Here is a 13,701-nt window from a genome sequence, read left to right on the forward strand (position 1 = left end):
GACCACTTCATCCCACCAGTCTCTCCAGTCCTGGGGACAGTATGTGCTGTGTCACCTGGGCCTTTAGGGACCAGGACCCAGAGGCATTCAGCCTTTCTCCATTTCTGCAGGTGGGTGCAACTCTCCAGCTCYGAAGCTACATAAATTCAACATAAAYGTTGACTTGGACGTTATCCAGCTCTTTTCAGTGGCAATCCCAGGACACGCAGAAAATCCTATTTTTAATTACATKAAACATTGCTGTCTTCACATACCTCATGAAATGTGTTTCCACTGTTGCTCAATTTTTATCAGATTATTATGTCTTCCTTCCACTTGTCTCCATTCAGATTAAGCATTGTAAAGGCTTTTTTTTTTTGTGCGAGTGTGTGAATGTGCTGTGCACAGCCAGGGATGGGGACGGAGGAACAGTTATGTTCTCCTGTTGGAGAACAGCAGGAAAGTTCAGGGAAGGCAGGTGGGCGAAAGTCTCCCCAGAACTCTTAAGCTCTGGAGCTGTTGGAACCACACAGACTGAGAACCTGAGTCTGCCAAGAGCCTTCTGAAACCACACAGGGCTACAAGCACTCAGTGCCCTCACAACAGCCCTAACTCTCACCACAGCCACAGCAAACACGCGGGCAAACACCACGGTGGGCTGTGAAAGACCTGTTGAAATAAAGAACCATCTGAGGGGATTTCCAAAAAGTTCAGAAGCCACCGATGCTCCCCGTCCGAGCTGGGCCCAGCCCGCAAGGCCCYACCCCAGCAGGGCAGAGCTGCCATCCAGAGGCACTTCGGATCCACAGGCGGGAGGGACGGCCCGCGAGGAGCAGGATGCCACTCGAGAACGGACCCATCCYTATCCTCGGGCTGAGGAGGGGCTGTCGCGTGTGGGCGCCCTGGGCAAGGATGACCAGGACAGGGGAGCTCAGGGGATGAGGAGCGGGACCTCCCCCGGCCACCTCCAAGCGGCCGCGGCCTTCGCACTCCGGCTAACTTAGCCCCTTCGCGGCCGCCGTAGCTCCGAGTAGTGCCGCGAGGTGGTGTTGTAGGGGCCGCTGGGACATGTAGTCTGCCCGGGCGGGCCGGTTCATTGGCGGCGCGTTCCCCGGTGCCGCCCGGGAACTACAGCCGGCGGCAGCGGCGGAGTGCGCGCCGGGATGGCGGCCCCCTTGGTGCTGGTGGTGCTGGCGGCAGTGACGGTGCGCGCCGCGCTCTACCGCTCCAGCGTCGCCGCCTTCATCGCCGAGCGGGTCGAGGTGGCGTCCCCGCTAAATGCCTGGAAGCGAGGTGAGGCCCGGCGAGCCCTTCGTGCAGCTCTGGCCGGGTCGAGCCCTGCGGGGGCGGCGCGGAGAAGCCGGGGCTTCGGGACCCCCCGAACCGGGCGGGCAGGGCCTGACCCCCGGCCGAGCGCCGGGCTGGGAGCAGCCCCGTGGGGAGGGCTCTCGGCTGCACCCCGGGCAGGGCAGGGCAGGGCAGGGCCGTGCTCGCCCGGGCCCGAACCAGAGCTGCACGAAAGGGCCCTGGGCAGCTCTGCTCTGGAGGAGCCGGTACTTGGCAGCTGCGGGGGGCGGGAGGGCCGCGGGGCTGGAGGCAGAGGACGTCGCCTGGTGGGGGACACTGATGGTGTCGCGCACGTACAGAAAGGGGCCGTGATCGGCTCGGCACAGAGCGTGTGGCTCCAGCAGCCTCGACCGGGCCCGTTCCGTACCGCTGTCCCTGCACAGGCACCGTGCCGTGGTGAGAATACCACAGTCTGGCCCCCAGTTCATTTCCCTTGGTCAGCTGGTGGCCCCACATGTTACGCAGCGATTCAAACTCTCTTCTGAAGGCTGAGTGAGGTACAGAGTAATGGGGACTTTTCAATGGCAGTCATCTGCAGCATCTGAGCCTATTAGGAGCCTTAAATTATTGTAAAGGCAACCCTTTGGTATCCCGTTATTATGCAGGTAAAATTATTTTCAGTTTTCGGGTGGGAAAGAGTGGCCGAGAATAGTAAGGGTCAAAAGTAGAAATGCATTTGATGACCTGAGGCCTCTGCTCCACTGTATGTAATACTTCTTACTTCCCAGGCAGTGGAATCTTTCTAAATACCACCTTAGAGCATCAAGGGCGGTATCTAGATAGAAAGTAGGAAAACTGGRATAATCCTGAAAAGTCTGGGCTGTTACCATACGGGAAGTTTGTGGCAGCCAGAATCTACTTCCCCAGCATGTCACTGAACTGGGCACCTTTTGTGTTTTCCTGCAGTGTCCWGCCTGTTTCCTGCTGAACAAATGGAACCATGTCCCTTAGCCCCTTTCACTGCATACTACACAGTCCCAGGGAACCTCTGTGCTCAGGAGGGTGGAGATTCTGTGGAAAAACACACACATGCATTGCAGGGCAAGCTGTAACTATGAGTGTGAAGSAGCTGCATTAAGGCTGTAAAAGGTCAAGAATTTTCAATGAGAGGAAGCTTTTAACTTTGCCTGGCAATATGTTTAATTTCTGTTCTTCCCTTGTGATTTTGGACATTTTAGGCCTCTCCATGTCTAATGAGGCAAAGCAGTTCAAATTCTATATTATGTTATGATTATCCTCTTGGAATTAAGTGCTTCTCCAGTACAGATCCCATATATCACATGATAGATGACTCAAAAGGAGGAGATATCATGCATGTGATTTATATAGAGTTAAATGCAAAAGACTTAATCTAGACCATTTTTAGCTGAAACAAATAAATAGGTGAGGAGTGCCCATGCAGGAATGTGCATGGCAGAATTGGGGGAGAATCGGTTATGGCTGGCTGTTGGCTCTGGGAAGTTTGGTGTCACCCATTCCATGAAATTCTRAGAGTGTTGGTATTTTGAAAACTGCAGTTTTACCATCATGAGATCTCTCACTTSCCACATTACAGGGGTCTAATGCAGGTGTTTTGTCTGTTTCAGTGGTCGAAGGATTGGCTCTGCTGGATTTAGGAGTCTCACCGTACTCTGGAGCTATTTTTCATGAGGTTGGTGTGCATGCTTGGTTTTAAATGTGATATTCCAGTGGCAGGGGTTTCATTTTGGCTGCTTGCAGCCTGGAGAAGGCCAGGAGCCTGTCTGGTCCCAAAGACTGCAGAGAAGCCAAAGTTGTGTGATTGTCTGAGAAAGAGCTGTGCAGTGACCAGTGTGAGGAAATCTAGGTAATCCCAGCACACTCCCTCTGCAGGGACAGACATTGTGATGTTTGTTTCTGCATAAATAAACTCTGAGACAGGGGAACTCTCTAATAAGTCAAATASTCTGTTCATGTCCTGCTGTTTCTGTCAGCACAGAGCAGGGACAGAGTCACTGGGATTCTGATAGGATTTACTGGGTAACAGCACCCGGAGTCTCTGCATTTGCAGAAATCCTAAAACTAGCACAAGCATGTAGTTTATTTATTCCTCATCTCAAAAACACCTCATTCCTCCAAAAGCAGTTAAGAACCTGTGGGGTTTTGTGCCCTCAACTGGTCTTATTAATATGAAGGTACAATCATACATAGAGTCACCTGGGGTGAAGCGGGTACTTGGTATCCTCTGAAAACTGGTTTCTTTTCAATAAATTTAKTTCCCTACAGTGAAGACTGAATTTGCAGCATGTAAATATAGTGCTTCCAGATTAAGCTTTTGTGTGATGGAAATAATTCAGAAACATGCTTTTCCTCTTACCTTAGAAGGGAAAAGCTGTAGGAGTAAGAGGAGTAATAGGACTGTAACCATACTTCTTTATGTTTTTAACATGCTTTCTTCTTTTTGCATTATGAAAGACTCATSTAAACAACTGGTTCAACAGTGGAACCATCTATGTATGAAATATTTCTAAAGTACTTGCAGACAAGCTAAAAAAAAATAGATTCTCTAGAAAATAATTACTTTTAAAGCTAGTCTTTGTATGCTTTCTATTGTAAGTCTACCACTATTGTAGTATAATTGAAAAGTTAGAATAGAATACAATTTTCAGAGTTGATGGTGTCTTTTGAAAAGTGCATTGAGGCCTTTGCAAGCAAAAAGGACAGTAAGTGTGTTTTGATTAATYACTTTGCTCTGAAGTACCAGCATTGGACAAGAGGCCAAAGAAAATTACCTTTGGCRGTGTCTTGTAGAACTACTTGACTGTTGTAGTTTRWCTCATTAAATCACCAGTATTTTATCTGGACAGCATTTGACATGGATTTYCTTTATGCTCTGTTTCAGACTCCACTGATAATCTATCTCTTTCACTTCCTGATTGAATATGCTGAACTGGTGTTCATGGTAAGTGTTCCTAGAAGCTCCTCTTGAAAGGTCCCATTCAGGGAAATGCTGAATGTGACTTTTAGTCTTTCAGCCTCCCTGTACCTCAGATTCCTGCTGAGCTCACAGGCTTAATTACAAAGGCAGCTTTACCTGCACAAACCCACATTCAAGCCTTTCCCTTGTACATATTCCTTCATTTTTGTGAGTTCTTGCTTAGATAAGTATCCCCACAGAGGGATGGGAAGGTGTCATTTCAGATTTCAAAGGTTATCTCTTATGGGTAGCCAAATACTTTGTCCCCCCAGCCTAATCCCTACACTGCTGTTTCTCTCTGCCATACCCCAGACCTGCAAGGAGCACAGATCAGTTAATCCCCCAAATGTCTCTTGTAAATTGTTCTTCGAGTTCTGCATAATTCAGAAGAACAGAAATCCTATAGCTGGTTGCACATGGTCCCCCGTGGAGCCTCTGTCCTCAGGTCCTTGTCTGGCTGCCCTGGTGGCCAGGTGGGTTTAACCAACACTGCCCCAGTGTTGCTGTGCTCTCACTACACCAGTGATTGATTCTCTCTATTACACTTKCATGCTGCTTTCCATGAACAATTTCTTTCTTCTAATTCCCCATTCTCTTGTTTTGTGAATATAAATATTTTTGATACAYCTCATGCATTCAAGGTGAAGTGGTGGTATGTGAAGGCACTGTACAAATCAGCCTTTGAGGATTTTTAAAGCTTGTGTTTTGTTTCCCTGAGCCGAGTCAAAAGAGAACTCCTGGTAAATGYTGTCCAATATCTTTTTCTCCATTTGTCTATTTTGCTTACAATCAGTCTATCCCTTGCATTTTTAGATAACTGATGTGCTAACTGCTGTTGCCCTTTACTTGGCAATCCAGGACTTCAACAAAGTTGTGGTAAGCTGACTTCCAGTGTTGCTGGTCCTCTTCTCCCAGCAAATATAATTATCTTGAGCCAAAGAAAAGACATGCCAGAGGATGCAGTGTCAAGTTCTTGTTGCAGTTAATCATGTTTTAATAATAAACAGGACTATATGTGGTAAACAACTGAGGTATTTTAAATTTTGATGAGGCACTATTACATTGTCTGTAGCTACACACTGTGAGTGGAGATCAGTGCAGATCTACAGCCAGGGTGTTCTGCCTTGCAGAGTGTTTTCTTTGCACACAGCATGAGGTAATACACAGACTAGAAATGTGGAAAGGAAGGAATGAAACCTTCTAATGGTTGTTAGTTAACATAAATAATTCTAGTGAACATTGTGAAAGTCTGACATCAAATACTACTTGTTCCCTTCAAATTATAAGGGTRTGTGTTTGAAGGTCAGAGATTCCTCCCAGCTCTCAAAGAACATTTTGTGTAAGCAGTGCTGTGCTCTGTGCAATTCCAGAGGTCAGGGATTCAATGTTAATGTCAAYGGAGAGACTGCATTTTCTTCAGCATCTCTCTGGTCTCCCACCCAGCTTCATGGTTGTTCTTTGTCCTCTGACTTTGAGGTTAAGGGAATAACTCAGGGTAGAACTACAAGCATGTAAAAATCCCATGTGGGTTACTTTGGTTGTTGAGMATTTACTGCCAGGATCTCTGTCCTTCTGTCTCACCATGACATAGTTCAGTCAGTTCATATTTCAGATTTCTCCTTTGTCTTTGTAGAGACCCTCATAGAACGAGAGAAATTAAAGGTATCTATCTTCAAAACAGCAAAGCCTGCATATTTATGAGACTGGGTTTTTTAGGGACTTGTGTGTTGAACAGTGAATTTATAAAGTCAGCTTTTCGTTAGAGATCCAGACATGTGTTAGGAAGATTGGGATATTGAACTTGAATGTGGTGAATTCACTGTTAGCTGTGTCAAGAGCTAGACACAGGYCATTAAGGAAGTTTAAACAAGTAGGGATTATCTGCTTTCTCCTGACTCTCACTTCAGTTGTTAAGTATTTGGGAAAAGATAKGGTTTTTTGTTCTTTACATCTCTTCCCATAACAAAAGTTTTTGCTCACACCAGGTGCTTGGATATGCTCCACAGTAATAGAAACCCCAGGTAACTGGCTGAGTAATATGAAATAGAATTACACAACTAGTACAGAATAATGACTTTCCTCTTCTGACAGTCTTTGATCATTCTCCCTTGTTCAGTTCAAAAAGCAGAAGCTCCTAATAGAACTGGATAAATATGCACCAGATGTGGCTGAACTCATCCAGACACCCATGGAGATGCACTACATCCCCCTCAAGGTAGCACTATTGTAAGTATTGCTCTTGTAGGCTGCAGCAGGCTGCTTTGGTTCATCAGCACCCTTTGAGGTTTATTTATCTCATTTGGGCCTTCAAAAACTGTGCAAAGTTGGGTTTCTTTTYCCCGGAAATTCTAAATTTCCTGTTGACCCTGAATGCTCAGTTTGAAAGTGGAAAGCAGATGCACTTCCATGTGTTTGTTGCCAACAAGTAAATTCACTCAGGCCCTTGGAGATAGGCTCAGCAGCATAAGGTCATTAACTGGGTAAYAAGAACATTGTGTCTGCACAGATCACATTCCCGTTTATTTTGCCTGTATGAATATTATCAGAATTGATTCTGTGCCTTCCAGATGGTGTCTTCAAAAAAGTTAGAATTTTTGAGTAGCTGGACAAAATACGGAATATCACAACTTGGATATTCCATATTGCATAAGATACTATCATACTTATTAATGATACTTACTAATTTCATGTCTTGGTGTTCCTCTATACTATTTTTTTTTTATTTCAGAAGGCTTCAGCTAAAATAAATAATATCCAAGCAAGGTACCTACTGTTACAGAATTTTTAATTGATATTTTGACACAAAGAAATTATCCAAATTGTTCTGTATCAGAGAGGGTTCTCCATTAGCTAAGTTGCCATTTTTTCTTATTTTCATATGAATTTTTTAAATGGCACATTCTCCATGGCTAGAAGGGTAAAGTGGGTAAATTGCAAACTGTTTTGCACATTGCCACATCGAAGCTGGCTTTAAATTGTACCTGTCCTGCTGTAGCCTGGCCTTCTGGAAACACTTAAAAAGACAGACTGGGGCCCAGAGAAGTAGGAAAATATAAAGAAAGAATTAGGAAATCAGCAGCCCTGTCTACTGATTGATTAGTAATTTWGTTATTGGCAAGTCTGATCAGTATATTATCATACTTACTGTATTAGTAATCCTTCAAACCTTTTTCTTTGCTCTGAGCATATTTCAATTAGATTATTATAATTCTTATTTCCAAAAGGASCTGGCATCCTTGATAGCTAGTGTGGCTGCATCCTAGAGTGTAAAGTTGTGCAGCRTTTTTCCATAATTCCAATTAAAAATTGCCAGTCATGCATAGCTGGCAGGTTTTGTGCTCAGTCGTGCTGTGGTGAACATAAATGATTGCTCTGCCATAGCAGGAGATTTGTTGGGTTGCGTGAAACTCTGCTCATGTCTCAGATTTCTTGCTATCCTGTTTTCTTCTTACCCTTTTTCAGAAGCAGTAGATGTGAGTAGCAGAAGTTTCCTTTGGATCCAATAATCTTGGATCTGACTGAGTAAATGTACAGTGTTTTTGCAAAGCAAGGAACATTTCTGGTAGTCATTTTCTAGGCCAGAACTTGCGTTTTGGACATCTTCCCAATGTCTCATTTCTGCAGCGGGCTCCCTGTAGCCCCTGTGCCCAAGACTGCAATCCAGAAGTCTGGTTTTTGCCTCAGGTTAAAGAACTTCTTGAGCTCAGTTAATTTGCTGATGATAAAATGTAAATAAACAGAAAGAAAAKGCATAGTGCATCTTTTCTTTTTCTCTGAACATCTTTTTAATTAGATACTGTCTCCTTTGAATGTAACCTGAGCTTTGTTCTTTTTCAGCTACCTGTTAAACCCTTACACTGTGATGTCTTGTGTGGCAAAGTCCACCTGTGCCATCAACAACTCTGTCATTGCATTCTTCATTTTAGCTACAATAAAAGGTAACACAGTGAAGACAAAAGGGTTCTTTGTGACTTTCTAGAAAGTTTGGAAATGTAGCAAAAATTAAATCCAGGGGAACTTTACAGATGTGATTGAAACAGCAGAAACMGGACTGGAACAAGGTCAAAGTTCTACATGTATTCAGGAGTTCAAGAGACTTTATAGTCAAGTCAAAACTTACTTTCACCTCAATGTACCCAGGAGTTTTATCTAAAAACTGACTGCTTTTCCTGGTTGGCTTCAAATAGTTTTCTGTTCAGGARGAAATAGATCTGTGTTGCAGGACATGAGAGCTCTGTTGCTCTTCTTTTGTACATGAATATATACTTAAAGTGTTGTGCACAATTTATTTTCAAAGCTTATCCTTGAACTTTCACTCAAAAGCAAGCATTTGCCTGCAGCTATTTGGCTTTCATTCACAGTTGTAGACATGGTTTGAAATTAATTAATTGAGCTTTGGGRAAGCAGAAGCAGTAATGAAAGACCCAAACCAGCCCAGCTGAGTAGATTACATCAGAATYGCTGCTTCTTTCATTTTGTGCATAATGGCAGCTTTCTGTTTCTTTTTTGACTCTCCAATCCTAAAATCTTTWAGTAGATATGATTGGTACTAGTGACTTAAGGAGCTCTGTGCTGGATCAGAGGAAAGGTCAGTCTGATCTCTTGTCTCCAGCAAGGCCCAGACCCAGGCACTGAAAAAAAAAAAAAACCAAACAAAAAGAATGCTGATATAGATAGTTTTTATCAGCGATTCCAAAGGAAAGTTTTCCTATAATTATTGGCTAATTGAGCCAGGAGGRACTTTTGTTTAAAAGCATTTGCAATAGCAAACAAGTGGGGTCTGTTTWACTAAACTGATTTTTAACTTTTCACTGACACTCTAAGACCAGTTGTTTGGTCCCTGAGTGGGACTGTGGCAGCCTGGGGCCTAAAGTGGGAAAAGAGCATATCAGGTTATGACTGTGATTTCTGGGAATCATTTCTTTAGATTTGTGCAGAATTGAACACTGGGTAAAATACGGGATAGGAAGGTTTCTGTCAGGAGGGTGTAATTGAAGAGAGGAYACCAGGTAACCCTGTATTTTCTCTTTCAAAGGAGGAAGCAGAGAGGAGCTCTCTGAGTGTTTGCTGGCTGGTTCAGTGCACTGAGTCAGGGCACTTTCTGGCTGAGCTCTTTTTTTGGAGGACTTCCACCACATCTGTAGCTACAACCAGGCTACTGCACTGGGCATYTGTATTTTCATTGTTTAACCTGAGATCTTTTGGACTTAATTTATGTTGGTAGTTGAGAAATGGGAGTACTCAACACTGAGCTCAACATGAGACACCTCAAATAAAGCTGCCTCAATAAAGGCATTCATATTTATACAATCACTTGGAAAACTGTGCCAATCCTTTCTATGCCTTGGTTTTGGTTYAGTAGAATTGATACCACTCCTTTCCTTCAGCTGCAGACTTTGCTTTCTCTCTTGCTCAGAGTTTTGCTGAGGTCCCAACACATTGTGGTGATGAGGTTATCCAGCATGCCCAGTATGGCAGCTCTTACRTGCAGATGTGACTTAAGTGAATGCATTCCCATGCATTAACAGCAGCCAGCTGCCAGGACTTCATATAGCCTGAATTATATGGATCTCTTTCTGTGTGTGAATGGTAGGAGATACAAACCAGCCACCAGTTCCTTCTTGTGGAATGAGTCYTTCTCCATTCAAAATGTTAACAAGAGGACACCCTCCAGGGTACATTCTGCTAAAAACTCCTTTAAGTGGTGTCCTGATATTTGTGGGTCCCTGAAGAGGGTGGTGTTTCTTCCCATTTGGACTTCATGTCTGTGAGGCTGTTTGTAATAGAAGTYCCTTAAATTAACTTTTTTTTTTTTCTTTGCAGGTAGTGCCTTCCTCAGTGCTGTGTTCCTGGCCTTAGCAACATACCAGTCACTCTACCCTCTCACCCTCTTTGCTCCAGCACTGCTTTACCTTCTGCAGGTGGGTGATTTCCARCTCTTGGTACCTGTTGTCTTCCTGTAGCTGTGCAAGGACAGTTCTCGAGAGGGGAGTCAGGCAAGTGCAGAGTTTCAGAAAAAGTGACTTTCCTGAAGCCATGGCAAGTTTGAACCCTGAATTTCCGGGAATGCCTGCRTATGGAGAGAAGGGAGTGGGAAATCATGTACAGAATTGGGTAGTGTTTATCTTGCCCTAAATAAGTGCTAGCGATGACTGAGGCACAGACTCCACATTGCCATGTGAAGATCTGAAGATGTTTATTGTGCAGTAGTAAATTCCTTATGAATTGTAAATTAACCTGGAACTAATTCTACACAACAGCACACTCCAGTCAATTATCTTGTCTCAGAATATTGCCTTTTGTGGCACTAGGTAAACAATACCCTTTACAGTAGCAGTGTTCCTTTTAGTCCAGCGTGAACTGGTGGTTACAAACTTTTCTTGTGGCCTACCTACTTCACTCGTGATCAGTTATGTTTACTAATTCCAAGGCTTCTTCCGCAGCAGGGACAGGCGATAGGTCTGACTTTCAAGGTCTGTTGTTTTGCTGCTACCACTGCAAACATTCTGTAACCCGACAAGTGCTGTTCTTTGCATTGAGGGGCTTAGACACAGAGAAGTTTGAAAATGCTGGCTTGGGGTGTAATGGCAAAAGGCATCTTCTGGAAGGAAGCTGGTTGTCCTTTCTCCCTCTCCATTAACAGGACCCTGAATCCCACAGGGCTGACCTTGCTAATTTTATTCTGCTATGGTAGCAGGGTGAGGCTGTGATGCCAGCAGAGGCTCAGCTCACTTCACAGATTATTTTGTGATAATTTTTAAAATTTGAAATTATTATTTTAAAATGCTGCTGTTCTGTGTTTCACCAGTCTCTTTTGTTTGCTTCTGGTGGTGACTTTTGTAGCTTGTCTTAACTATTTAACTAGCCTACTCTCAGATCTCTGAACTTCCAGATAGAATGGGAGTCAGTTCTAATTAATTTTCTTTGAATGTCTGACATGAATGTCTCTTACATTTTTTCCAGAAATTTTCTTATTTCTCTTTGTAAGAGAAGAAGTGCAGAGTCAGTGTTGCTTTTTCAGTTTGATRATTTTTAGGAGAATTTATATATTTAGTATTTTGGTCTAGTTTGTTCTCTTTTAACTTCAGTTGAAGTAAATTGAGAGTAAAGTGCAAGCATTGTACATTGCATTCACAAACAGTAAGKGCTTTGATACGTGGTTGCCTAATTTGTGGCTTTTAAAGGCAATCATGCCAGTGTGTGTCCTTTTATCTAAATTTGTAAATGAACTTTCCTGCATTTTTTGTACAGAATTAAATCACTTTTCTCCCACTCTTTCCAATCAGTCCTGCCCAAAATCGTTGGTAATGTTGCTTACATTATCCCACCAAATGGTGTTAAACTCACCCTGACTGAGGAAACCCAGTGGSCTTTACACAGAGCCCATGGCAGTCAGGGTGGTTCTCTGCTCATCTGCTACTGCAAAGTCCAGGGCCAAATGGAAAAGCCCCATTACTGACCTGGAGCTGCAGAATGTGGAGCAGTTCACAAAGGTGTTGGCCTCTGTGTGTATTTGTCTGTACCCAGGCAGTCAGGGAACCTGATGGAGTGGGAGGTTACATGACAAGGGCTTGTGATTGGCTTGTGTCAAGAACATGTGGCAGTGACAGGACTTTGTCTGAAGAATCCAGCTTTCCAAGAGGCTCCTTTGTGCTTAGAAACTCAGTGGATGTCCTTTTTCACTGATTTCAGCAGGGCAGGAGTGCCAGGCTGTGTAGTAGCACCATGAGATGGGGGTTGTGGAACAGGGATTTCRGTCACCCCATGGAGTGGGTTCGTGCAGGAGAAGACCGGCACTTGGTGCATCTGAGGTACCAGTGCATCCACATCTGTGGATGTGCTCACTTCAGTGACTCCTGACAGGCAGAAATGACCAACTGTGCTCCTGTATTTTGGAACACAGTTGTGGGAATACATGCAATGTGTATGACTCAATTGGTCAGAGTGAAGAACAGCAAGCAAATTGTGCCATAGTGCAAATGTTTGATGCTTTCTTTCATTAATTTAAAATGATGTTCTGAACTCAGGCTTTCTTGATGGTTCTGTTTCACTTTCAGCGTCAGTTCATACCAATCAAACTGAAAAGCAAAAGTTTCTGGCTCTACACCATGCAGTATGCATCCCTGTACCTGTGCAGCCTGGTGGTGATCATCTGCCTCTCCTTCTTCCTCCTCAACTCCTGGGATTTTATCCCATCTGTTTATGGGTTTATGTAAGTATAAGAATYCTTACTGAGGATTTTCTGTATGGCCTCACCCTCCCCACCCAGGCTTTTTCTTGCCTATCACACACAGGTGTGTGGCTGTCCCAGGAAGTATGGGGTCTGTGATTTACTGGYAGTGCAAGAAAGGAAAGAATATGTGGAGGAAAGCAACTATTAGACAATTCCAATTTCTCTTAAATAAATAACAGCCAGATATTAAAGACAGGAGAAGTTTTCCRTAGAGTGATTGAAAATTACTTTGATTGTAGAGCTACCATGGTTGGGAAATACTTCTCTCAGGAGAAATGTCTGCTTGGGAATGGTTTCAATTCTGCTGGGTTATCAGGAAGGATTCCTCAGCAGAATTTAAATCTGCTCTCCACATTTTCACCCCTTTGGTTTATCTTTCATGGATTTATAATTTAGGYACTCCATCCAGTAGAATGCTGTTATTAGATTAATTAATGCAACAGAAGCAGGGCAGTGAAAAACAACTATTTRAACATTTACCATTACTTTCTTTTCAAATTTCAGCCTTTCTGTTCCAGACCTGACACCCAATATTGGCCTTTTCTGGTACTTCTTTGCAGAGATGTTTGAACACTTTAGTCTTTTCTTCATCTGCGTGTTTCAAATCAATGTGTTCTTCTACACCATTCCCTTGGCAATAAAGTTAAAGTGAGTGCGTTTCTCTGCTACTTTTTTTACTCTTAAGTTGTCCAGTGGAAGCTTCTAAGGTGAAGTCAGATGTCTTGATCTACAAGCCTGAAAAAGATTTTTAACAGAGCCTGTCCTCCTCATTTCCCATAGTTTCAGCTCTGTTCCTCTTAAATAGGGTGACTGGGGCTCTGCATTAGAACTCTCTGTTGCAAGCATCAAAAGAGGCAGCAGAGATGGAGGCTGTAGAAGTGCCTGCTCCCTGTCAGCATAAGCCACTGTAGTCAGAAAGCAAGAACTAGCTGGAACAGAAAACAAGTGGAAACTTGGGGACTTTCCTATCTGAATTAATTGACTTCTTTCTGATAAAAACATCCATTAACAGGCCTGGATTCTCAGTAAATTTATCCTTTGGCTTGCACTGGATACATCAGGTGCACCAGAGGGGTTACTGTGGGTTTCTCCAAATCACTGTCAGAGTGCAGGTGCTGATTGCTTCTGGTGAATAAGGCAGAGCTGGAAGGTGCAGTGCAGGTGTAACTGTGTGCGGGTGTAACTGTGTGCGGGTGTAACTGTGTGC

General features: G+C 43.8%; 1 protein-coding gene across 1 annotated transcript in view; it reads left to right on the plus strand.

Moving 5' to 3' along the window:
• Nucleotides 1-1,035: 1,035 nt before the first annotated feature.
• PIGU (phosphatidylinositol glycan anchor biosynthesis class U) overlaps nt 1,036-13,701 on the plus strand; it is a 19,432-nt gene continuing 6,766 nt past the window's right edge. Inside the window, exons 1-9 of the mRNA XM_057376671.1 lie at nt 1,036-1,272; nt 2,913-2,977; nt 4,187-4,246; nt 5,075-5,137; nt 6,378-6,487; nt 8,099-8,199; nt 10,085-10,182; nt 12,319-12,473; nt 12,999-13,142. Coding sequence (XP_057232654.1) covers nt 1,143-1,272; nt 2,913-2,977; nt 4,187-4,246; nt 5,075-5,137; nt 6,378-6,487; nt 8,099-8,199; nt 10,085-10,182; nt 12,319-12,473; nt 12,999-13,142 — 926 coding nt within the window. The 5' untranslated portion in view covers nt 1,036-1,142. The remainder of the gene's footprint in view (nt 1,273-2,912; nt 2,978-4,186; nt 4,247-5,074; nt 5,138-6,377; nt 6,488-8,098; nt 8,200-10,084; nt 10,183-12,318; nt 12,474-12,998; nt 13,143-13,701) is intronic.

This window comes from Malurus melanocephalus, unplaced genomic scaffold, assembly GCF_030028575.1.
Source record: "Malurus melanocephalus ecotype Western Australia unplaced genomic scaffold, MMel_1.1 scaffold_287, whole genome shotgun sequence".
NCBI lineage: Eukaryota > Metazoa > Chordata > Aves > Passeriformes > Maluridae > Malurus > Malurus melanocephalus.